A 27094-nucleotide genomic window follows, 5' to 3' on the forward strand; every position below is an offset into this window, starting at 1 on the left:
GAAGAATGGATGAATTGATGAACGGAAGGACAGAGGGATGGACTGGAGGGACTACCGCACGGACCGGCTTGATGGACGGACTAGAAAGGTAGATGGTTGGACGGACGGAGTGGATGGACTGGACGGAGGGACTGAACGAATGGACAGACAGACAGACAGACAGGTGGAATAATCAGACTGACAGATGGAATAATGGACGGATGGACGGACGGATTGACAGACTGATAAACGACTGACAGACTGATGAACGGATGGACATGTAGCAGGATGGATGGACAGATGGACGGACTGAATGAAAGGACAGATGGAGCGACCAATCGACGGAATGGACGGAAAAATAAACTGGATGGACAGACTGATGGGTGGACAGACAGATGCAAAGATGGGCAGGAATGGATAGACCAAAAGACAGACTTACCGACTGGAAGGACAGATGGATGGACTGACAGACAGATGGATGCACGGAATGGAGACACACGGAAGGGACAAAAGAACAGATGATGGATTAATAGACAAACTATTGGACAGATCAGAGTGACCGGATAGACAGAACGACGGACCGATCAACGGAATGGACAGACATATCGACTGGATGGACCTACGGGTGGACGGATGGAAAGACAGACATATCAACTGGACGTACAGACGGGCTGAACGGACAAACAGACAAACGGATAGATGGACGTGCACATGGATGGACGGACAGATAGACATACCGACTGGACGTACGGAGGGATGGAGAGCATACATACATACTTTACCGTAACTCCCTAAAAGGGCTTTTCAGTTACAAGACAAATATTGATTGGACCCTTTAGTTCTTTCGGTATATCAAGCTTCCCTTAATTGACGGACGGACAGAGTGACAGATTGAATGGACCCACAGGAAGACGGACTAGACAGATGGACAACGACGTCGACTACATCTGATCATTTTCTTTAATCTCAAATCTATAATCTAAAACTTAATCTATAATCAAAACAATCTAAGCATTCATGTCTCTTTCCCGAAAGCTCATGTGGAGATCTCATGCAAGCGTAGGATGTGGATATGCCATGAATCACGAAAGCGGCAATGTTACCACCGTCGTGGTTGCAGTATATGAGCCCGTTGCAATCGCAGTCAATGTTGATGACTTCATCGAAAATGTTCTGCCACCTAATTAGGAGGTTAGTAGGTATTATATGCATAAATTTGGCATCTGTTCGTTTAAGACGTTCAGTTAACCTTCCAGCAACCTCTCTGAGGGACTCTCGGGCTCCTCGGCCCCCAGAGTTCCCCAGAAAGCTTGCTCACAGGCTAAAAGCGTTTCAAAGAGGCTGATGAAAAATTTTTTTCTACTCCTTATACAACTACATGAGAAATTTCTGCAATTTGATTGGCTTAGAGCGGTCGTATTTAGCTTAATTTGAAATACCTACACGTGAAAATTACAAAACCTTTGCGAGTAGTAGTATAAACAAATAATAGCATGGTTTTTCGTGATATTTGGCTTAAACACCACTCGTGAGATTTCAAAATTGTCTCAAATTTCACTCACCTAACGGTTCGTGAAATTCGTACCACTCGTGGTATTTATGCCAATTATCACTACAAATCATGCTATTACCTGTACTAACTTTTTAGATTTACTAAAGAGATGTAGAGCGGATCATTGATGACGTTAAAAGTGATGATCGCATGATAAAGTCTTACTGAAAAAATGTGACCAGCTTTATAGTCTTGATAAATTTGACCTATCAGCTCACTATACCCCTCTTCTATTTCCTTGAATTTCGCTTGTGCTTAACAAAATCTGTAAGAAAATCACCATTGTTTGTCTGAAAACGTGAGGGGAAAATAACACGTTCAGTTTTAGTGCACAAATAACTAGACGATGACGAAAACAAGCCAGGAAAAAAATATATGATTTGAATTTATTTTTGTTGTCCTCGTTTCAGAAACAAGAGTTAAAACCGAGTAACACTGGACAGAAGACGCAGACTTAAGTGTTTATAAAGGGGTTAGAGTGAGAATTTCTGGATAAAACAATATCTCCATTTAAGCTCGGGGCATCCTTTTATCTCAAGAATATCGTCGTGAAAGAACCTAGCTAGTAAAACCAACAATTACAACCACGAAAACTTTTCTTCAGGCAGAGTCTGTAGCTCAGAAAGTGGTCGGATACCTCATAAACCCTACCCACTGAGGAAACCTTACTTTAAATTTTAACGTTTTAAAGGAAAAGAAGAAAGACTATAGTAAAGAGTGACGAAGCTTTGAACCCGATTTACAACACTTTTCGCTCACTTTACCACTACACTAAAGAAAAAAATCCGTACCAAGAGCCGTAACTTTATAGAAATGTATTTCAACGGAGTTTGCCAAACAGTAAATAAAAGCTAACCATTCTAAAACAGTGCTAAATCCTAGTGACCATACATCAGAGCAATCGATAATCGCAGCTATATTTTCTTACTTCTTTTCCTACGAAATTGGCTTTCCTTATTCTTAATTTTCTCCTAAAAAACATCTTTCCCCTTCTTACAGAGTGAAAACTAATACTACGTTGTCTAAAGCTTCGTTAGGTGTCCGACCTCCTTTTAAGGTATAGAATCGATACTCTAACCTTTCCTCACAATCACCACGCGGATGAGCAACATTCCATCTCCCCATGGAAAACGGTTAGGAGAGAAAAAAAGCGTCAGTAAGTCTAATTATGAAACAAAGGTGCTAAATGGAATCATTGGGGGAAATAAAACATATATATTCATGAAACAATACGCAATATGCTGATGTTGTGGGTAATTTTTAGTATATGTTTTTGTTGTTGTTTACACTTCAGAAATAAATTAAGAGTTCTGCGCTCTGTGCTGTGTACCCTACTTTTCGCACACCAGCTAATACCGCGAAAATGTAGCCTCTGCTCGCAGGGTATGTGCTGTGTAATTATTTGTTGCCTTTTGTAAACATATGTTTCTACTAATCAGAGCCTCGACAATGTCAAGGAAACTGAAGGCAATACGGTGTAATAACGTTATTTTTGTTAACACTTAATTAAGAACGCGAAATTGTTCTTCTTACTGTCCTAAAACGTCAGCTTTGTTCTAAAAGTAAATAGTAAGCCTGGCGCCGCCTGATGTGTTTCTTCCACGACCGTACCGTACAGTGCTCGTCAAATGATAAAAATCTTCTCTTCCTCCGAAGAACTTGATCTCGCAACCAATGGCACGCGAGCTCGTTACTTTACAAGAATTGAATATTCATTTTTGTATATTTACACCAAATTGGAGGCCAGTTTGTCATTATAGCTCTTCCACAGGCCAACCATTGGAATCGCCAAGGAAGAGCAGACTGAAAATATAGTTGAAAAATTCTGGATGATAGCGGCACGCTCTCTCGCAGTCGGCACAGTAATTCACCTCCAAAACTTGGGGAATCATCTGGTCTGTGCCTATCGGTAAAAGAAAAAACATCGTCTCACTTAAGGCAAAACGCGGGTTAAGTGCAACCAGGCAATTATGCCTGAATCTCAGTACTGATCCGTAGAACGCCTGTGCTAAAAGCTGGAACGCAGAACATTTCCGAATCGCACGGAACACGTAAAGTGAATAACAAAAACAGGAAAACACTAAATATTTTACAGATTAAAAGTTAGGGTTAACGATTTACGTTTGCCTTTTTTATTTCACTTATTGTCAGCTTTACTAGGTTGTTCCTGGGGTGTTTCAAAATATTCCAGTGTTCCTAGTTTTAATAATGCCCGCAGATGTAAGGATGGCTTCACCCTGAAGTCTTTGATTGTCTAAAAGATAATAACTGATTTAATGGCCGTTCTTTTTCATGTCTAATAAGATGCGGCCCCACAAGGTGTTAAACAATTTTCATGCAACATATTTACATTGCCAACTACAAAACGTACCATCGTCAGCCCATTTCAGCATAAGATCCACAGCATAAAACGCACGGGACTAGAGAAAGAAAAACGTTTCAACACACAGTAAAAACCGTTACTCCATTTAGGCATCGTTTCTACAACACTGTTGTTTTATTGCAAAGTAAAGTATTCGTAGAGAGGCCTTATGCACCTACCGGCGCGTTCAGACATGACGATGATGATGATGAAAGCATTATTCGTAGAACCAATATGACCACTAAATCTTGGAACAGAGTGGTGTTTTTTCGTATGTGACACGAGTGGTCATATCAAACAGCGACGTCGCGACTCCCGACTTCTCAAATTTTGCTCAATGAACTTGGATTGTTCGTTTTTCGGATAATATTTATGCATGGCCGCCAAAACATTTGTTGACGTAAAGCGACTAAAAGATGACATATGTAGTTTCTAAACAAAGAGTAATGTATTTACACTAAGCTGCATCAAGTTTAAAGACGTTAAAATGCTGTTTGGTGGGGAGTCATTCGTAAACTTGATGGGACAAAAATTAAAATGGAACAGATCGGAGCATGAAAAACCTGATATCTCACCTGTGAGCAGTGCATCAAGGTCTTTGGTGGTGAGTCGGACACTGCTGCTTCGAACATCTCTCGGAACATCTTAAACACCCTAGCCTGATTATCAAAAGTAAAAAGGCAATGTCAAATTAGCGTCTTCCTTCTTTTAGGCACCCTCCTTCTAATAAGCCATTTCGGAGTTCCAAAACTCTCAATATTAAAGTGAGGCCGAATTCAAGATCTTTTCTAGCTGTGAAATGAGTTTAATTGGCATTGAAGGGGGAGTGGAAAACGCAAAGCCTTATTAGGGATCCGTCCGCCATTCTGTCTTTTAATTGGGCTGCCAGGCGGCAAAGCCAAATCGAAAAATGGGGGCCCTCGTCTGTGCAGCAAAAACGGACATGGAAGAAGGATCAAGTTACGTTTCCTGTCCCCCGCTACCATGGGGCACCTTTTTTAATTATTGGGGAAAGGATGGGTCATTTAAACCAAAATCTTGCAAACATACTTATACTGAAAAGAAATATTCTTGCGTGCGGGTATTAATTCTATATTTTAACCCGCAATAGGAAAAATACGATGCCACAATGAGTCTCTTTTAGGTTTTTCCTCACTTTATCTTAAAGTTTAAACCTTTCGATAAATGTTAAATCCTTTTCAAAACGCGATTGAAAGTCTCTCTCAGTGTGTCGGTATGTGCATCCATTGAATAAGAATACAACCTTTAATATAACCTTGTGGTTAATGTTTGTACTTTATGTGTTCTAGGGTCGTAGATCTTTTATAGATCCGATATGCAGTAATTTTTGCATGATTCTGTGCATATGTTTTATAGGTTGGTTTTGGCCAATTCTTTATTTTCTCTGCGAGACATCAACTTGACACTTGGACTTTTGCCCCCCAGAAGACACGTGGTATGGCGTGGTTCTGTTACGTGGGTGTTGAAAGTTCTAGGTCAGGGCTGAAATCAGAGTGAGCGGATATTTTTCATCAGAGCTTTCTCTGGTTGTTACGCTATACTGACGATCCCCAAAGAGGGCGAAAAAGCTGTCTATGGCTACAATCCCGCTCTGTTTTGAGTTCTTTCGGTGTCGTGTTGATGTCTTTAGAGTTAATTTTCACGTAGTACGATCAGCATTGCAGTATTCTGCTTGCAGAATTAAATATGTCTAAGAATACACTATTATACCGTCGTGCTCTATTTTTGGGGCAGGGAGATTTGGGGGGTGGGAAAGCGGGTGCGTTGTGGAAATGTCCGAGTTGACAATAATGCCAATCGTTTCTTGTTTCAAAAGACTAACTACAGACTGTATATATATCTCTATCCCATTCCACGGGTTAGGAGTAGCTCTCCACTCCAGCCGGAAAAAAGAGTAATTATAATCTATTAAACCATTGCCTCGCGCAGTCAGCAGGCCAATGAACCCCCACGGTGAGGGTCTTGTAGAGTATTAGAGACCTTAAGATTCGAGGATGAGAACGATTATGAGCAAGAGATTTGATTTAAAGTTTTTTCGCGTATTGTCAAAAAATAGACACCCCAGAATGCTTCATTGTTCCTTTTTCCCTCAGAAAAGTTAATAATGTTATCTTTATTGAAGGAGGTTAAGCCCTGTCCCGATCGCAAAATGATAAAACTTCTAACATTTGATACCTTGTTTCCGCCACTACGACATTCTCGCTAAAACTCGTAGTAGAACGACGACGGCTATAACGTTTTCCCGCCAAAATGACGCCGGCTCACACGCGAACACCACTTAGCATTGAGAAAATCTCGTATTCGTCGTCCTACTCGTTTGGAATCTAAAGCTCTCTATTTTCGAATGGGACGCAAAAGTAACCCACAGTGCTGTTTGTAGTCGCGGTGGAGTGGTGCATTTTTCGTCAGAGAGGGGAGTATTACGGGACCACAATAACTTCATTCAGCCTGTTCCAGCTATCCTGCTTTCAACTGGCATAGCTAATCTCAAATAGAGTACTTTTTGAACTCAACTGACGAATGTTGTATGCTTTAAATACCTCTACATCTGCCCATTTATGATTGGGATATTGTTGCTCGAACATGGGTATAAATTCATGGTGGTGAACCTGTTAAGAAAGAAAAGGTTGTTAAAAAGTCAGTTCACATGACACTTTCGTTGCGCGATCTGACTGTCGCAAAGCACAGCAACCCCAATCGCAGTAACAAGGGAATGCGCAACAACAACAACAACAACTAATAATTGCATGACCACACAAGTACATACAGTATTGGAAAAACCTATTTTAAGAGGAAAAACTAAAATTATATCATAGGACAATTAAGTTACTTTGTTTACAATTTGTCGCGAAGATCAAACGAAGCTGAAATATATTTCATGAATTGTATAGAGATAAAGTAATAAGATCAGTTCATAAGTTCATTGATCAAAACGTTTACGGGTAATTGGGTAATATTTGGAATCAGAGTCTTGTCCTTGAAATGAGAGATTTGTGAAAGGAAGGGTCCTCCGCACAATTCACAAAATTGGTTTTGAAAACGTAATCTAAGTTTCAACGAAAACTTAAATTGAGCTTAAACCTCCTTCTTTATAACATTTATATTCAAAAATTACATTTTGTTTTGCCTTAACGTAACGTAATCCAGGGCATACAGTAAAAACCCGCAACTAAGAACCTAAAAATTAAGAACCTGTTAGCCTAAAATCGGTCATTTATACCCCCTATAAACAAGAACCTATTTAGTTTAAGAAATTTAAAACAGGTTCTTATTTTCTAAAATCATACTAGTACATTACAGCTGCATTTGAAGAAAAAAAAAGCAGATTGCCATTGTTGTAAAAATGTTTTTTAAAGAAAAATGAGTGCAAGATATGTAGACTTACAAAGCATACTAAGCAATATGTAAATCAGCACACCATTATGCAGCTAGTGCTGTTTTTTAACTGTTTTTTCTCCAGGATTAAGAACCCATTTTAAGAACCTAAATAGCCTAAAATTCTGTTAACTACCATTTATATAAGAACCTGTTTAGGCTAACTCCTAAAAATGTAGGTTCTTAGTTGCGGGTTTTTACTGTATATCACTTCCACCAAGACTCAAGTTTTTTTCTAGCAATGACCATTTTAATTCAAACGTCGCATTTTGATTTAGTCTGTTACAGAATGTCCGTAAAATTCTCTACCGAGTCCTAACGAAACGCTACTCCTTAGAATGTAGCGTGTTAGAATTCAGAGTACCCTTAAAAATAAAAAACATGTCATAAACAGGAAAGAAAAACAAACCTGCTTTAAGTTTTCACTGTCTCTGTAATTCATAACCGTGAAGTGCTTGGAGTAGACATCAAAAGAATCCATTGAGAAAGGTCTGAAAGAGAAAATTAAAATATCTTTATGTACAATTACCTATCAAAAAAAGGAACATACATCGTATTCCAAAAGAGTGGGATTACAAAATCAGGTTATAAACTTACTGATTTGCAAATCTCAGCCAAAACACTTTGTCTGCGTATAGTACCAACGGTTTGGCGGATGAGAGGAGAACCAGATACCTAAAATCAAATTTTACTCGACCGACGTCCTCACGATGAAACAGAACCGGATTGTCGATATACTTACAGGCAACCTGATAAAGGAAGGAAGAAAATTTGATAAACAACAGCTCGCGTAACCTTCATCGAAAGGTTATGGCAGCGTTTTGGGGGGAGAACCCGAAACTAGATGATTAAATCTAAAAATGTCTTTACTTGAATGAGAAAAACGACTCTGAGTCCTTTGAATCTACTCTCAGCGTGGATTCAGCAAAAAAAATGGAATCCAGATTCCTGAGATTCGTAATTCTCAGTGTCTCTTTCGGGTAGAAATTTGAGAAATTTGGTCTGCGCGGGCGTAAAACGCCTTGCCTAGCCTGGGTCCAGGCTACGCATTGGGGGAAAAAGGAGAAAAAATCGGCGTGCGCGCAAAAACATTAGCGAGCGAGGCGACTCTCCAGACCACCGCTCCCCACCAATTTTCCTATTTTACACCCTTTTTGGCCTTTTCCCCCACTGAGGAGCCTGGTCCCAGGCTACGCCTTGCTGCATTGGTATGGTTGGCATAGCAAAAATCTGTTTTCTGATCACCGTTTAGTCATTTATTTTTTATCCATCTAACATATAGATTTGGATTTTAGCGTACGACACAGCCCATTCTTGCGCAAGGTAAACATGAATAGCAAAAAGCCGAACCTGGCCAAGAATTTTTTTGGCCATTTAAGTCCCGTGAAGGCAACTGTGTGAACCTTGCAAAACCACCTAAGTAGACAATGGTGGCACGATGGTGCCATTACCACCAGAATTTGTTTCGACTTTCCTTTCATTTTTAAATTTGATAATCCCTAGAATTCAAACGAACAAAATCCTTTTTTTCCACAAGAAAGCAAGACCTTGATATATTTTGGATTTTGAAAAGCTTAGACTATCCCTTCCCTCTAAAAATGGCATTCCCGGTCACATTCCTAGTTTTGGCGGAAAGGATATTTTAATTTTCCTTTTTATTATAACATGGTAGCCTATCCCAAGAGCTGACAAAAAAAGGAAGGTGAGTCAATTACCAAAAAAATACACTGCCCCAAATCAGCTCAAGCGGTTACGTTACAATTTCACTAGAGTCAGACACAGAAATCAATTGAAAGGATCTCAAAAGAATTAACAAAAAATTAGACGAGCACCTAGTAAATGTGTTTACCATTACTCTTCTGAGTACTCTCTCTATAATAACCACTAACCAATACAAACCTTAGGCCCAGTTTCTCTTAATCGTATGATGTAGTTTAAGTTTGACGTCACATGACTATCAATAGCTCTTGCAAGGTTCCATGGTTTACATATCCAGTGATTGTCAAGCCCTCTGAAAAACAAGGAATTTTTTTATGTAAACCATAACCAAAACCTATATTAGAATACTATACATCTAAAAAAAATAAGGATGAGCTATCAAGCGTGTTGGGCCTCACTATCCTTTAATTTTTTTTTTTCAATTTCCCTAAGGCGTGATTAAATGTGAAACAGGCTTGGGATAGGGGCTGGGGATACAAGGCAATGTAGGCTTCAGCAACTTGAAGACAAAAAATAAGATGCATGCACGAGCAGGTGTTTCTATTGCTTTACATAGAAAGCAGGCATGATTCATTTTGTGTGATTGGTTGTGCATCGGGACTCGCTCTGTTGAACGAACGCTTTAGTCTGGTTTTCACATAATAGTCCGGACGTTTTTGACTACTCAGTCATCTGGAAACGGAACAATCCAGAGGATTTGGGCTGCCTTCACCAGGATAAAATCGAAGCCTACATATTGTCTGGTTTCCACAGAAATGTCTGGACCGTGGAGTCTCGATCTTCACAGCCCCTTACTCATGGAGACAGATGGTTCCATCACGACGATGGAAACTAGGCTTAAGAAAACTGCAACGACAACAGCAACAACTACGCCAAAAAATCAATTGACGTTTTTATGAGCAAACAACACTATACGTGCATACAAGAACGTTTTCGATACACTTCTTCGTCGTTCTCTACACGACTCCAACGTAAAACTTACTAATGCAGCACTTTATAAAAGAGGTGGACGCCCCACGACGCACTCCAGAAACCCTTATATGTATCTCACAATTAGGCGAGTTGTAAAAGTCGCGATGTCGTTTGAAAGAACGGAAATTCACCGTTAGTGACCTTTTTTGCTGCCATAAGCGTCGTTGCTTGAACTCTCGGAAGACGCTTAGAGAAACTCTAAAATGGGCTGTCATTTGGTGCTTCTACATGTGTTCGCCTTAATTAATGGCACAGTCAATGCTTGCATAGTAAGTCATTCAGTCTTTAAGCGATCACCCTCCTTTATGTCCTACCTCTTCTTTCTCTTGAGATAATGATCAATAAATAGTGGAAGTTCAAGGGTCAGGTTAAACGTAACAGGAAGCCATTCGGGTCCCCTTCTGAGTAAATCTTCCTCTTGGCCGCTTTTTAGAGCAGTTGCATTCTGACACACCGATGCTAAGAGGTCTTTACACGTCAGGGTACATTCGTTTGGAAACTGATTTATGAATTTTGCACTGTCTTGCAAAGATCTAGACGATAAACATTCTTCGATTAGTACGAGCGATAGTCATTAACTATCACAAGGAGAAAGGGAATTAGGTAAACGTTTCAAGCCATCATCACCACCCAATTACAGAAACTCATTTCCCTGGTAATATCATGAGGGGCAAAAAAGGGTACCCTCAGGGTACCCCGGATAATATTGAATGGGATACCTGTTGATATAAAACAAAATGACTTTGCATATATTAATTTTATGAGGTAATTCTTAACATGTAGACATGGATTTGCTACACACCTGAAATCTTTAAAATGCCCTCTGATCCAAAGAATATCAGCATCTTCCTTGTTGTCCACCTGAACAAATCTTGGATGTGTCAGGTTTTTTTTTACTTCTACAACATCAGTGAACACGCGATAAATTTTATCAGTGTCACTTGCAAGTGATGTGAGACCCTCAGTTTTGTCAGGTCTAGGGAATATCTCACCTTGCCAGTCCTAGATGGTAAATACAAACAATTAATTCGTTTGGCTTGCAAATGGGTTGCTTAGAAAGGGCGCATCCTGGCCTTAATAGAATATTTCAGTCTACTTTGTTCTAGTCTTTTGGGTAAAGAAAGATTCAGTATTAAAGGGGTTATGTCATAGTGATCTCCACGTTTTTTGGTCAAATATAAGCAGAAATTATAACTCTAAAACAAGTAATAGTTGAAACTACAGCTGCCCCCGCTCTGTATATAGTATTCTTGCTCCTTGTGTACCTCTTTGAAATATACCGATTCATAATGAAGATGTCCACACATTTTCCATACAATAGGTGAGGTAAATACAGGAAATAAGCGCAAGGTTCCATGCACAGTTTCGGTTCGATTTACACAGCTTTGATCAAAATATAATCATTCTCAGTTTCAAGAATAGTTTATTCTAAACCATAAGAAAAGATTTAATAAGAAGTTTAAATTTTTGCTATTTCTATTTCACTTTTTACATTTAGTTCATTTTATTTCCCGGAAAGTAAGCCTTAGAAATTAAAAGGACGTTTGATCAATTCACGCTCGCGCATTCTAGTCTTATTTTAAACTTTATAAGGAAAGGACATCTGTGAGCAGGGAATAAGTCAGCAAAGAATTTGAAGGTCGGCGAATTCCTGTAATCGTCCATAGTTCTGCGAGTGATAAGCTACCAGTTGAATCATTGGCTCGTCTTGCTTGTTTTGGGCCGAGTCTTATTCCGGTCAAAGAGAGAGAAAGAGTGTCTGGCAAGGTTCAGCTGAAGGTTTCCAATCAATGATTTGTGAACTCGTGTCTGGCAAACTCACTTAGTGTTAAAATATACACTGTTCTACGCACCTTATAACTTCATCTGCGCTTAACGAGTGTCTTTTGGTCCATAACTTTCATAACAACTGCTCCACAGAATGTCACTGATAACACGTAACGCAAAAGAGTATCGAAGTGTGACTGCACAATTAATGTCACAAAATCTACCTATTGTAAGCTGTTCCTTCAGGATTTTTTGTGTTTTACGTCATCCTAACCATTTCGTACTTGCGGGCGCAAACAATAGAAACGTCATCATTACCTACCGATTCCTCGCGGCCCCTGCTCAAGCAAATCGAGATTTTTTCTATATTGACTGTATGACTGTATATTTCAACTGTAAGTACTTTCCTTAATATACGCGCGAGTTACTAGAGTGCCTCCTTGGGATTTCGCCTTCTGGGCGAAATCCCTGCGGGGGCAATAAAGATATCAAATGACTGTAAAAAATCAAAACAAAGCATTATCAGATTTTGAACATTTTTCAACAACACAGCAGTTAAACTTAAAAGTTGGCCCCGTTTCTTTAAGTTGCAATCCCTTTTCACTGAAAAATAAATGCAAACCTTCATCTGCACATCACTAAGTTGTTTTATTGCATATTCCAAAGTAAACTCAGAAGATAACTGTTCTAGCCATTCCTTGTCTGTCAGTTTGTCTGGGAACCATGGCAACAGACAACAATCCCTTATTAGGGGTTCCTTTTTTGACTGTGGTAAATAGTTTCTGGTCACTTCATCTGAATTAAAGAAGAAGAAGAAAGAACATGACAACCAGGTCTATATTTATTTCTTACTTTCTTTTACATGTACATTTACATGAACTTCACATAAGGCAAAGAGATCTCACAGTTCGGGAAATGTCTTTGAGATTATTAGACTATATTATTAGCTTCTAAGCTGCACAGGCTGTGGAGTTATTTTAGATCATGTAACATAACTCTAGGGAGCACTACATGATCAAAAAGTGTCCTGCTGAGAAGATCAACTGATTTGTATTTATGTTTGTAATGGACAATTTAAGCACATAACGTGAAGAGTAAGTGAGGTCTATTTGAAAAACAAAGCTGACAGATATCAAGCCATGATAATGTCTTCAACCATTTTCAGGCGTGTGTTTCTCAAAACTCAGACACATTTACGAAATCAAGAACTATGTTGGTCTACTTTGCACAAAACTCCCAAGGATCATTAAAAAAATGGATGAAAAAAAAAACACTTTTATCCCTGCAAACTCTTCGGGTGTTTTGAGAAATGCACACCAGGTCAAACATCAAACTTGACATGTGATGAACCTAAAACTACTAAGAGAGCAAAATCTATTGTTCTTGCTTATAAACATTACGTTCATCACATGTGAAGTTAAACATTTGTTGTTTGCCTGAAACAAACCTCCATATTCCAGATCCTTCAATGGCCAAATTATTGAGAAAAATATTCCAAGAGGAACATAACTCATAAAGCTCATGCCAAAAGTTGGATCATCTGAATGTCTTATACAAGAACCAAACTCATCCATGACAAACCACAGAGGAGAATATTCTTCATCTTTATCATAATCCTTTTCATAAACCAGGCCACTGGCATCGTAACCCTTTAATGACCAGAAGAAAAAACAAGATATATATTAAGTATCATCGGCATAATTTACAAAAATAATTAGTGTACCCTTATTTCACTTGCTTTACATCCTTAAGGTGGCTGAACACAGTTTTGTGGGCGGTCAGCGGTAACTCGCGTGAGGGCACGTGTTTTAAATTAGACAAACAAACATGGCTGCGAAAAAGCAGTGGTACACAGAAGATTATTTCTCAAAATCTACTCATTAAAATTTTCTCATATTTGGCAGAATTTTTACTTTTATCATATTTTAATTAATGAGAATTTAAAATGGAAGTTTAACAGACGAATTTTGTGACACATTTAATAATTATAGTACAATATTATATTATTGATTATCTAAAAACCCGTCTGTTAAAATCTGGTCAAATAAGTTTCAAGTGGTAATGATTAACTATAGTAAGCTGTGTGCAAGTTTATAGGAAAATCTAATGAGAGAATTTTATGTAAACTGACCAAAAGAGGAATTTTAAAGTTGTATTCAATCGTTTGTGTTGCCATGGAAACTACGAAAACGTCAAATTTTACCTGTCAATCAAAATCTTTCATCAGTATATTTTTCACTTGCCAAGTTTCAGCTTGTGAGCTGCAACCTTTCTCTTGCCATGATTTGGCAAATGAATACACTCACAAGCTGCCAAAACTGTGTTCAGCCACCTTAAACACCCTTTTATCTCCTGCCTCCTGCACACCTCCTGGGCTCCCACCCCAGTGTCCTCACCAACTCTTTAACATGAAGCACGCCGAAAAATTGCTACTCTACAGTTGTACCTCATGGTGGAATCTTGGTCAGTTTTGCCGATACTCATTTTCACCCTTGCATGAAGAAAGACAAAGTAGAGCAAACTTTCTTGTCTGACATTGTGAATGGGTTCAGCTTTACATAAGCCAGACACCTCTCTAGGACAGACAGTCAGAGCCGGTCCCCATGCTGTCCGTCTTAGAGAGAGAGTTGACTATATTACAGTAAAACCCTTCATATAAGAACCTAAAATTTACGAACCTGTTAGGCTAAAATTTTTATTTTAAACCCCTTTTCATATGAACCTACTTAGCCTAAAATTTTCAATAGGTTCTTATTTTACAAAAATGAAGGCAGTGAAGAAAATACAGCTGGAAAAAAAAAATTAAGTCTAGGTTTCAGTCAGTAAGATTCAAAGCGTAACACAGCACTTTATGGACACCGCAGCATGAAAGACATTCATGCTAGTACTTTGGAAAGATAACATTTCTGCATGGTTAACATCAAAACTGTATTCTAGATAATTATTTAGTACAGCAACATATTCCATATCACATATACCCTGTAGTAGTTATCTGTGCTGATCGCTAGTGCCCCTATCAAATTAAGAACCTATTTAAGAACCTAAGTAGCCCAAAATCCCACTAAGTAATATTTCTATAAGAACCTATTTAGGTTAAGTTGGAAAAATCTAGGTTCTTATACGTGGGTTTCACTGTACTTCATTTTACATTTGTGTTAGAAGAATACAAAATGTACTTACAATCATCTTTATACGGTAACTGTGATTATAACTGAAAGAGAAGCAATTTATAATTTGGGTTTATATACATGTACATGTAGGGGTCACATTTACAAGGAATTTTCTACAAGGAATTTTCATTGTTTTTAAACTTAAAAAAAATTAGAATTTTTACAAATTCCAGCACGCAAATGCAAAAACTTTAAAAATTTTCTATGAATTTGGTTGGTTTGAATAGATAACCTTGAAACTTTTAATTAAACATTTTCTATACCCCTTGACTGCATTTTAGGTTGTTGTTGTTATTTTTTTTTTTCAATTACAATAACATCACAGAAATCTGACCGATGAATGTGATTGTATTCTCCACTAAAGTGCAAACTGAGAAAATTAGAGTTTATATTCTCTTGTCCTGCGTAAGGATACATGTACCAGAACATAGTTAAAACACTTTCTTTCCCAGGAGAACAATGAATATTACTATTCATTCAAATTTTTTTCCTTTTTTTTTGATTGAGATAAAAAAAACCCAGCGAATGCTCTTAACCAGAATGTTGGCCTAATCTGGAGGATGTTTGCTGTTAATATATGTTGTAGTTAATTTTTTATTTTTCTTTTGTTTCAACTTCATTAGCACACATTACCATACCTTAAAACAAAAGAAAAACAATTAAAAACCAGAGAAAAAATTAACTACAACAAATACAAAGAAGTTAAATTTGTGAATCTTTGTTGCCCATCATAGTGAAAAAACAATTGATGATAAATATGGGGTACACGTAAAAAAAATGATACTCATAGGAAAATAATATAACAAATGCTTCTTAGAATACATTATTAAAGCTACAAGAAAAAGGCAAGACAGCAAATTGTGAACTTAAACTAAATTTCTTATAAATAAATAACAAACCTCCACATTTTCTCAAAGATTTTTTCAATTTTGTCTTCTTCACTCATTGCACTGGATTCTCCATCTAATGGTTATTAATAGAAACAAAAATAAAACTGTGAGAATTTTGCTTGACAACTACTTTGCTGTATGTGCACGTCCATGTAAAAGTTTTTAACGCAACTTGATTCTCAACTTCCTTGTGTTCTAAAACTAGGAGACAAAGGGAATTGAGACTATATAACCAATGTACATTTTTAATAAAAATTAACATTACAAGTAAATGAAATTGACCTGCAACATACACACAGTGAAGTACATGTACATGTAGTTTCTTCTTTTATTAAAGAAAATAATTATTAATTTATTTCTGACTATCCACAATGGCATAAAAGTAGCTGGTACACATGTACATCAAGAAATATTACACTTCTGTTTATTACATAGGAAAAAATAGCAGCTCCATGAGTGGGCTGGATGAAACCAATATTGAGTTCTGAGTGCTAATCCCTTCCCTCAAGATCACTTGCTTCTTCCTACATAAACAGATTATGTTTTGGCTATATCAGAAATACTTTATTTAAATTCAAGCTTGTTGTTCAATAAAATATCCATGCACAGATGCATCTCTCCTTGATAGATATGTTGGAGAAAGTGGTTATTGTGGGGCAGAGAGGTTGGGATTTAATGTGACACCATCTTGGGATGGAGAAGGTTATTTAACACACTTTTAGACAAAAGGGTGACCCCCCCCCCCCTCCCCTTCATGGCCTCCTGCCGAATACACCCATGTTAAGTGACTTACTTGTTACTCCCATTAATAAGGCCATCCTGTCCGCCAGGCCAGGGACTGCTTTAAGCTGGGATCGAGCATAGTTCACTTCATAGGTCCAAGAATGATCAATTAAGAAAACACTAATAACAAAAGCAGATTTGAACTATTTTAATCTACGGAAATCACAAGCTAACATTAAAAAGAGCTCAGATGTTTAAATGGCACTATCAAGCAATGTCAATTATCTTCCAAGAATAGATTATTGGTGAGTGTTTTTTTCCAGGACGGATGCTATGCTTTGAAGGGAGAGAAACCACTGTGAGCAACCCTTTTGACCATGCCATCATCCAGTGCCATGGACGGATATTAATTATCTTTTTGGAACAGTTGCTTGTAGCATAGCGTCCAACCTGGAGAAACCACTGCTTTCCGGGTATTTGTGGCACATTCATGCCCTAAAACAAGAAGTGTAGTAAGTTTTCTTAAGTTTCTGCTGACCATTGATCTCAGTGTGGGACTTAAAAAACATAGATTTTTTAGCACTGTTCCCTTTCCCCTCTTATACACCATTTTTGACAAAAAAGGTACGCCTTTTAAATACGCTGAACCATTGCTTCCCCTTTGCTTTCTAATTCACATATCTAAAACAGGGCTTCTGATATTTCGCAGAAAAAAAGGCAAAATTTCGCGTGATTTTCAGGGGCAAATTCGCAGAAAAATCGGCCGATTTCGCGGGATTTTCGCGGGAAAAAAAATCAAAATTCGCGGAACAATCGGCCGATTTCGGGCGATTTTCACGGGAGAAGAGTCAAAATTCGCAGAAAAATCGGCCCATTTTGAAAATCGGCCGATTTCACGGGAAATTTCGGGGGGAAACTTCGCCAAGAAACAATCAGTAAAAAACAGCCGATTTCGCTGGGGTTTTTTTTGGCAAATTTCGCTAGAATTGATCAATTTTGCGTCGATATGACCAGCGTTGGAGAATGTTTTTTTTAACAGGGATAATCATTTGCTCTTTCAACAACAGTTCGCTCGAGACGAGAAATGAGCGAATGTTAAAGCTATTAACATTATGGTTAGTGCCCAGTTTTTCGCAACGTTCATCTAAAAATGCCTGGTAGTTTTGGGACGTTGTTTACTCGTTGCAGTGACGAAGTTTCAAGCTAAATTTGGACGTTTGGGGTGAATAAAACCGGTCTAATAGCCAAGATAAGTGTTAAATATGTTTTGCCGACATGTATTTGGAAATATTTCTGGCGGATTTCGCGGTATTTCGCGTTTTTTGGGGGAATTTCGCGGGATTTCGTGGAAATACCTGAATTTCGTGGGTCCGCGACCGCGCGAAATATCAGAAGCCCTGCTAAAAGGAAAAACTGCAGCATCTCTTTCAACTGCAGTAAAGGCCCCATCTTTTTAATATGAACAAAACTGCTAAAACAGGAGGTTCTTAGGGCATTTTTACAGCTATTAGATGTTTATTTTCAAAAAACTTAAAAGAAAGCTCTTTTAAAGCCAAATTGAAAGTCTAACCTTTCATATACTACCAAAGTGAAATCTTATAATCCCTTTTATGTACCAGAAGTCTGGAAAAGAATGATATCCCTTCTGGGTGGAGCCTCCCTACTGTATATAGGCAATATAGGGAGTACCCCACCCCCCTCTCCACTAATGGCAGAGTCCCTTGATATTAACACCACTTAGAACACTTAGGGTGGGTATCAGTCCCAGATAAAATGAGATGATTGTATGTTTCTCACCAGTCTGGATCGGAGGTCTTTATTCCATCATCAGTGGTCACAAAAACTCTCAGACTTCCCTCTTCATCTGCAGCCATTGTAAAGTATGACCCAGCATCATAAATCTAATAAAAATTAATACCACTAAATCAATACACTCCTTTTATAGTGCAATAAGAGTAAAAGGGTTCAGTTACTTAGCGTGTACATGTAAGAACCTACTGGCAGAAATTTGCCCTCTTCATACCCAAAAATATAGAACTTGAGTGTTGCCAAACAAGAGCAAGCAGATCAAACATAATAACCAAGAAGTTTGGCTTTGGGATTGAAAATCCAAGAAACCAAATGCAACCAACCTGCTTGTCTTGGTGAATAACAGGCATTGCGTAGTGATGCTCAAACGCTGGATAGTGTTATTCACCGGGAAAATATTATTGTTATCCTTCAGATAAGTAAGCTTAGGCCTAGGGAAACCGATACTATTGCGTTACCCACTGAACAGAGATTTATCCAGTGGACTAGTTATCCACCTTCCGAACAAACTGGACCTGATCAGCAATACGGTAATAACGGTATAACCCTAAATGACTACAGAAAATCAATGTGAGGATATTCTTGCGCAAATGTCCTTTAACACTACAAATACCACGTGCACTCACTACTCGCAACACTGAAAAATAATGACGAAATTCGGCTATGTATTCACTAACTGGCATGAAACTTGCCTCATTTTTTAGCTTTTTATGTAAAGTTGTCCAATACTGCTCGGGAATGTCGGCCATTATCAACTGGCCTTTATGAACCGCCAAGAACTGCGAATACTCCACTTCGTCCACCATCTTTGATTCTCTGCGATAGCATTGACTTCTGGGTAAGGATTGACCACCAGTGAACTTGCTACGCAACGGATGGCAAACCTTGAGTGTCAAGCGTGACAATAATTTTGTTTGAAATAACTTTTCGCCAGGCCTGCGCCTGCTTTTCGCCAAACTTAACTCTCTTTTAAACAGATTTTTTTGTAAAGACCAGAAAACATTGGTGTAAGGTGAAGATCATGACGAAACACGCAAGTACTATCCCTGTCACGTTTGTCACGCACAAGCGTTTTGCCGTCCTGTTGCGTAAAATCACTGTGGGGACTTTAAGATCCAACGACGCGGATGGCAACGAGAACGTCAAAAAACCGAAAGGTTAATAAGCGAAACAACTTTCCTGTTTTTGCACGACCTCGACGTCAAAATGCCTAATTTCCCGTTTTAAGGAGGACGTAAACAAGCAACGACAAAATTTTATTTCTCTTCCTGAGCTTGAATATGCAGCTGAATATGGTCACTTGAAATTCAGCTTCAGGAGGGTTCGCCTACATTTGACAAAGTAAGTGGGTAGGAACAATAGCAAATTCACTTTTTAAGCGACGTTCTCGTTGCCGTCGCATCGTTGGATCTTGAAGTCCCTACTACCGCTAATGACGACGGCGACGGCAACAAAAACATCACTTAAAAAGTGAAGTCGCGCTTCCTCAAACTTTATCACGCTTGTTCCATCTCGTTTAATTCGTCAAATGTTGGCAAATTTCTTTAAAGTTGAATTCTAAAGGATTGTATCAAAGTTCAGGAAAAGAAAAAGAAAACTTTTGTTTTGTGTTCCCGTCCTTGACAAAACGTGAAATTAGGCACGTTCACGTTGTAGTCGTGCAAAGACGGCAAAGAAATGTGCAAAAAAGCGAAGTTGTTGTTTTGCCAATCTAAACCTATTGGCTTTCTGCCGTTCTCGTTGCCGTCGCCGATGCTTAAAGGAGCTGTGTCATGAAATTCAGCCAAATTAGGAAACTACAAAATGCCCGTTAAATCAGCAGAAACATAAAAATAACCGCTTAAAACATTAAAGGAAAGTTCAAATAACCCAACAGAAAAAACAGATGCCACGGATGGGCAAAACTGAAGAAGATTGAAACGGATTGAAATTAGGGTTTTTGAAAACTGTTCAGCCTAACAGTCTTTCAACATTGATCCCTGCTACTTGCAACTTCAAAAATAATGCTCAGGAGACAGATTTGTTTGTCTCGGATCTCTGATTTTGTCATTTACGTGTAATTTCTTTGCTTACTTTAAGTTCCACGGCGATATGAGGGCGAGTAATTGGCAAAATTAAACAAAGTGAACTGTACTGCCATGACACAGCCCCTTTAAGCTCCCTAATATATAGATTTAGCCAGGGCTGAAAAGCGAAGCTCTCGATAATATTTATAGTTTGCTCGTACAAAATATAAAATCGTGTTATGCCTAGCGGCGAAGGCAACGAGAACGGAGAAAAACAACAACCGGGTGTAATTAGCAAAAAAGCAACTTTGCACGTGCATGCAGCGCACTTTTTTTGTACATTTCCTTGCCGTTGTATTGCACGACTACAATGTGAAACTTCCAGAAACTTCCTGGTTACTAAAATAGAGACCTTGGGTGCTTTCCGTCATACCGGACCAACCGGTCCGAGACCACTCAGACTTTAACCAAGGGACCAAGGGAACGCGTCGGAACCAAAACTCTGACCGAATTGATTGTTAATTGGGTATTGTCGTAAAGGTGATGTTACACGGGACGATTCGCAACGACGATTTTTAGAGCACAGCGTTGCAATGTTGGAACAATGTTGTAACTATTTGAAACAATGTCGCAACAATGTTGCAACGCTGGATTGAGCTAAAAATCGTCGTTGCGAATGGGCTCGTGTAACATCACCTTAAGGGCTAGGGTCGCTGCTAAGAGAAAAACGCGGGAAAACATGGTCAACATTCGAATTAAGCCAGTAATATATTTGTTTTTAAAAACTGATGAAAACCAGAAGAAAAAACAAATTAAGGTGGCTCGACTGGATTTTTTGGGGTTGATACTTCCCAACTTTGAGCATTAACTACGTCGGCATGAGTAAAGATATGGAAAAAAGGTTACCACAACTGTATTATATAAAAATGAAAATTTCTTATGATCTGGGTTTTATTGCAATCAGAGTCGCCATGGAAACGTAATGATGCCATTACGTTTTTCATTTATCTTTGTGTTTCTCTGTTCCAGGAGTTTTTTGAAGAAATCGCTTAAGGGAGTATGTACCTGCTATAATTGCCTCCATTATGGCATAGTTTGAACAAATTCTATGAGAGCGTATTCGAAATATTTTGAAATGTAGTTTTAAGAATAATAAAAACAGTGAAATAGCATGCTAGCCACACAATTCGCTAATATTTTAAGAAAATGATAAGCTTTGGCAACGAGGCTTCATCTCATAGTGATTTGATTCCATTGAAAACTGCATACGAAAAAAGAGGGGAATTGCTCTGGGCGATCGCGAGTAAGAAGAATTTTATTAACTTGCATTCAGCTGCTTTAGATACAGTTTTTAGACGTAATTTGGTCCTTGCCCAAAAATTTCGCATTTTTCCAAAAACCGCTAGACAAATTTTTTTATAAATTCGACAATCCCGAGATCAATTGTCAAGAAATATTCCCTGCAAGTTTCAAGAAAATTGAAAATAGGGAAGGCTTTTAAATAGGGCCTCAAATATAACCAATTTTCCCCCCAGATTTTGTGTTTACAAGTGAGCGTCCTCATTATTCACTGGCATTGTTTTCAAGTTTCATATGCACGTGCACAACTAGCAGAAGGCAAAATCCAGTCGAGCCACCTTAAGATGCACTGCTGGCGCCTGAGCCTTGTGTGCAACTGTGCACAAGGAGAAAATTTAGGTCTTCCACTAGCCACTATAACCTTATTGGACACATTTTTCATTTCCTGGCGTTTCCTTTTTGTCTTTTCATTTCCCTCCGCAACCCCAAATATTCTGGCAAACTTTATTATCGAGGTTTCTGAGCGATGCGTTGAAAACTGAAACTTACGAACGCCTGCAGAAATTCGCAACTTTGGCCGGAGCACTTAATAGGGGGCCGTTAAGCAAAGACGACGGCGACGGCGACGGCAACGACAACGGCAAAAAGCAATAGGTTTCAGCAAAACAACAACTTTGCACGTGCACTACGCTTTTTTGTACATTTCTTAGCCGTTGTAGCAGGACTACAACTTGAAGTGCCTAATTTCACGTTTTGTCGAGGAACCCATGTAATGACAACAACTTTCTTTTTCTTTTCTTCGTCACCCCCAATTTTTGGCAAGTTAACTAATTTTAAGGTTCTGTTTCACGAAGACTCAATGGATTTTCGCTGAACACTATAGCCGTCAAAAGTGAAAGAAGTGAAAAAAAGTGACTTTATAAGGGTAATGCCATCGGTGAGGTTGTGACCTTGGCTTTAATACTCAAGGATTTCCATCATACAGTTTCCTGATGGTATACTGTTGGCTAGTTTGCTACACAACCTTTTTTAGTGTCGTCACGCAACGTTGATTACACTTTGTTATTTTATGCGCACCGCACCCACATCACATGATATCAAAGAACTGTCTTGTCTCGCATTGCCAGCTTCGCCATGGAAGTTCAACAGCTTTTTACAAATCTTAAGAAAGAAGCTGAATGCCCTCTGTGTTTAGAGACAGTCAATAATCCCAAGACTTTGCCATGTATTCATTCATTCTGCCTTAAGTGTCTTGACAAACATGCAAATTTTGCAAGAAGACAGCTTCAAACGGCGATCAAATGTCCTGTTTGTCAGACATCTTTTGAAATCCCCGAAGACGACTCGTTCAAGAACTTGCCCGCGTCTTTCCATCTCAACCGCCTGGTTGATGTTCTTGCACTGAAAGATGGCACCGCACAGGCCCAAAAATGTGGCAGTTGTGATGAGAACAACGCAGCATCCAGTTACTGTTTTGTGTGCCTTTTATTTCTCTGTACTTCCTGCTTTGAAGCTCATCAGCGAGTGAAAACCTCAAGAGATCATCGCAATGTTGTGTTAGAGAAATTACTAGCGCAAGATGTGGAAGAGTTGATCCACAGACCCGTCATGTGTTCGCAGCAATATCACGAAAATCAGCCGCTGGAATTTTATTGCGAAGAATGCAAGGTTCCTATTTGCATTAAGTGCAGTGTAGTTAGCCACAATCGACATACCATAACAGACACTCAGAAAGCCGCACAAGTACAGAAGATGCAAATGGAGGACGCTTTGGAGAAAGTGAAAGCGGAAACAGTTATTTACGACAACAAGATAAGGAAGCAAACTGAGTTAATGGAAAAGAGTAGGAACGAAGTAATTTCAGCAGAAGAAAAGATGACAGACGCTGTGGACGAGTGTATCCGTCAATTGCAAGAACATAAGAAAACTATGAAGGCCAAGTTTGCTGAAATTCATAAAGGGCAACAAAAACATCACGCAAGAAGACTAGAAAACTTTGAGTTTGCTCTGGCCCAATTGAAAGGTTGTGTTGAACAAGGCGAGAGTATCGTCAAAAGAAACATCAGTGCTGAAATTCTACAAACTAACCAGGCCATTATTGGACGCTGTGAAGAACTCCTGAGTGCGAAAAAGCCTGACATTTATAAACCCTCACACGTGCATTATATGGTGGAAGAGAAAGTGAAGATTTTGGATCGCGTTGTGGTCAGTGACACAGATCCTTTAATGACGTTAGTTGAAATTGAAAACCAGAAAGAGAAAAGAGAGAAAATGGAAACAAATTTAACCATTGTTACCAGAAATTCCGATGGAGAGCCGGGATATCATGAAGATGATCAAGTAAAAGTTAACATTTCTGCTCCAGCAGGTGATCAACTGGAAACAGAGATAAAAGACACCAAAGACGGCAAGTATACAGTAAGATACACACCACAGTGTGTTGGACAACATAGAGTAGAGATCCAAGTTGACGGACAGCCGCTGACTGGTAGTCCCTGGGTTGTGCAGGTGATTCCGCATCAGTATAAATTTGCGTTTCAATTTGGATCAAAAGGAGAGAAGCAAGGACAATTCAACGAACCTATTCATATTATAGTGAATGACAAAACTGAAAGGATTGCGGTGTTTGACAAAAACAAGGATAGGTCTCAAGTTTTTGACTTTGAAGGAAAATTTCTCAATGAGAAGCCTTGGATTGCCATAAACGTGTGTGATGGCGAGTTTTTCTTTATCGATGAAAAAGAAGATAAAACTTTTCTAGTTTATGAAGATGGTAAGCACATCAGGAGCCTTAACGCGGGGGACGGAGGTTGTGTTGTTTTTGAAAGTGATGGTCACGTGATCGCATATTTTGACACGGATGCGAAAACTATCAAGGTCCTCACTCCTGATGGCAAACATGAAGTTCAGTCGTTAAGTGCCCCAAATTGTGATGGAAACCAGGAGTTTGTCCTTTACGATCAACGCAAATTCTTTGTTCCGGAAGCTCATCGTGTCAGGGTATTCAACAGCGCAGGAGTACATCTCTTTGACATTGGAGAGGAAGGATCTGGTGACGGGCAATTAATGCGTCCTACTGGTCTTACTATTGACAAGTTTAACCATCTCATCGTTTGCGATAGCTTAAATAAAAGACTGCAAGTTTTCACACTTGACGGAAAGTTTATCGCGAAGATAGAAGAAAGTTTTTTTAATGATAGTTGTCTTGCTGCTTGTGCCGTATCTAATACCGGATATTTGTTTGTCACTGATGGCGACAGAAACTGTGTTTATGTTTTCAATTAGATCTGCTAAGTAAATAGTGGTAACAAGACGAACGAGTGCGTGAACCCGGTCTTCTTTTAGTTCATAAAATGATAGAGCGCCGGGGGAAAATGTGCACTATGTAATAATGCCCTACAGCCAGACTCGTACCCAGTCGCTATTTAAGTGTATTTTTGGGGTGAGAGAAGAAACTGCGCGCTCCTCAACCTAATCCCCAATCTTCTCTCACCTAAAAAAACCTTTAAATAGCGACTGGGTACGAGTCTGTACTACAGCCCATATGAACTTTGATGAGGAATTGATGGTGAATAACTAGGAAAAAAAACTACCGGCTAGCAAATCAGACTGGAAAGACTCGAACGTTCCAAAGGGGTGTACTTTGTAAGGAGAGATTTTCCATGAATTCTTTAATTGCCTCGAATATCATATATAGCTTTCAAATATTCCTTTTGATGTTGTTCTTAGTAATTCAAACTGAATTTGCATAAATAAGTTTTAGCTCCGAAAAAGGGCTCGTTCCATTTTTATTATCCTTTCTTTCATTTGCTTTGTGTTCGCTAGGTAATAATCATAAAAAAGCCAACAGTGTTCCTTAACAAACAAAACTAATTGCTCGTTCTCGTTTCAATTATATACATTTTACGTCAATGTTGACTCTTGAAAGAATACTTAATTTCTTAATAATGGTTTATTTGACTTTAGTCTATTTTTCGTGATTTTACTACCGGACGACATTTATTCATAGTAACGCCTTTCGTGCAGGTGCATCTCGTTTTAATTGCGATTTAGTTATATTTATTTGCGAAAATCGAGATTTCATTAAGTTGTTAGTTAAAGAGAGGTAATAACCGAATTTTGAATATCAAAGGTTTTGCGGTCTTGCAATTTTAAAACTTAGATCGGTTTTTGTTTAAGGTGAAAACTTCCAATTAGTCTGCGCTTTTCCTGTTTAAACAAGCGATAGATGAACTTGCAATTTAACTCATATTGTAACACTTTGTACATAAACGCTGTTTTGCTGACCTGGCTAGGTCTTTGTCTCAGTACTTTTACTTTCTAAAATAGCAATAGTAACAAAAGATTTCAGGTTAAAAATAGAATTTGTATTTAGTTTTCATTTAACTCTAAGTGATTTCTGTTTATATTTCTATTGTATTCTTTTGTCTTCAATGGTTGTAAGAATCATATATGAGTAACTTAGTTTTTACTGATTGTCGATTATTTTGCCGTGTCCTAGCCGAGTTATTGCTGTTTGATCCGCTGAAGAATAAACGCTGTTGGAACCAAAGTTTAGTACTGTTTTATCTACTGCTGTACCAGTTAGTGGTTTGATCCCGGTCCTACGGAGAAGTGACGGCTCTTGCCCTCAAGCGAGTTGCCATTTGAGTCTAGTTTTCCCCAGTTTTATCGTGAGTCAAGCACCGAGTTCCCGTTGAGCCTTAAATTCGTTTCAAAGTGGAAAAACCTTCGGTTATAACTTGACCAGGACTGCAGAATGCTTCAAAGTAGTGTTGCAGCTAGTTTTCTTTTTCTTAAAATTAGCACGGGCTTCAGTCACAATCTTAGGTAGTAAACTAATATTTTGAGGGAAAAAACTTTGAAATAAGACCCTACTGATATGAAGAGGAAGAGAACATAATGGTTGGCATAATTATGCTAGGATTTTAAATTTGTTCTGGTTGCTGAAGTGATTATATTGTACATGCTAAATTACTACAAAGGAGTAAAAATCCCAGATCTTCCCATGAGTAATATAAGATCTTTATTCATATTATTGTCACTCTGATACTCAATCGACAGGTACTTCAAAGACAAACTACCGGTTTCTTCTTTTAGTTAATTCATCATCAAAAAACTTCGAAAAGTGTTGCTGCACTTATAATTTGATTTGGGATCAAGTTCATCTTCTCTGAAAAAAAAGTAAATAAATAAAGGATATGTCAATATTTCATTGCCATGTTACTGATTCAACAACAAGCAAATAAAGAAGTAACCACAGAATACCCAAACCTATACCCTTGTGTACCTCGTTGAGGATAATCCCGAAACCAATTTAAAATACAGAATAATTATTATAATCGATTTGTCGATCTTTTTAATTGCAAGTGTGAATGTACAGTAGCTGAACACAGCAAAGAGAAAAATTTCTGGCATAGATAATTTTGAAATTTCTAATAACGTTTGAT

The 27094-nt window shown here is 38.5% G+C and overlaps 2 protein-coding genes across 2 annotated transcripts; one reads left to right on the forward strand and one right to left on the reverse strand.

Moving 5' to 3' along the window:
- Nucleotides 1–995: 995 nt before the first annotated feature.
- LOC140932678 (tubulin--tyrosine ligase-like protein 12) lies at nucleotides 996–19162 on the reverse strand. The gene is made up of 16 exons (XM_073382193.1): nucleotides 19032–19162; nucleotides 18328–18431; nucleotides 16601–16710; nucleotides 15817–15880; nucleotides 14928–14958; nucleotides 13195–13396; nucleotides 12370–12542; nucleotides 10783–10982; nucleotides 10295–10513; nucleotides 9189–9300; nucleotides 7887–8038; nucleotides 7699–7780; nucleotides 6455–6523; nucleotides 4469–4552; nucleotides 3903–3951; nucleotides 996–3434 (listed from the first exon to the last, which is right to left on the reverse strand). The coding sequence occupies exons 1-16, from the start codon at nucleotides 19143–19145 to the stop codon at nucleotides 3286–3288; spliced, it is 1914 nt and encodes a 637-aa protein (XP_073238294.1). The 5' UTR covers nucleotides 19146–19162; the 3' UTR covers nucleotides 996–3285.
- Nucleotides 19163–22698: 3536 nt separating this feature from the next.
- Nucleotides 22699–25009, forward strand: LOC140934948 (E3 ubiquitin-protein ligase TRIM71-like). Its single transcript, XM_073384505.1, has one exon. It carries the CDS (start codon nucleotides 22779–22781, stop codon nucleotides 24927–24929), a length of 2151 nt encoding a protein of 716 aa, XP_073240606.1. The 5' UTR covers nucleotides 22699–22778; the 3' UTR covers nucleotides 24930–25009.
- The last annotated feature ends 2085 nt before the right edge of the window (nucleotides 25010–27094 follow it).

Source organism: Porites lutea, chromosome 4 (genome assembly GCF_958299795.1).
Source record: "Porites lutea chromosome 4, jaPorLute2.1, whole genome shotgun sequence".
Taxonomy (NCBI): domain Eukaryota; kingdom Metazoa; phylum Cnidaria; class Anthozoa; order Scleractinia; family Poritidae; genus Porites; species Porites lutea.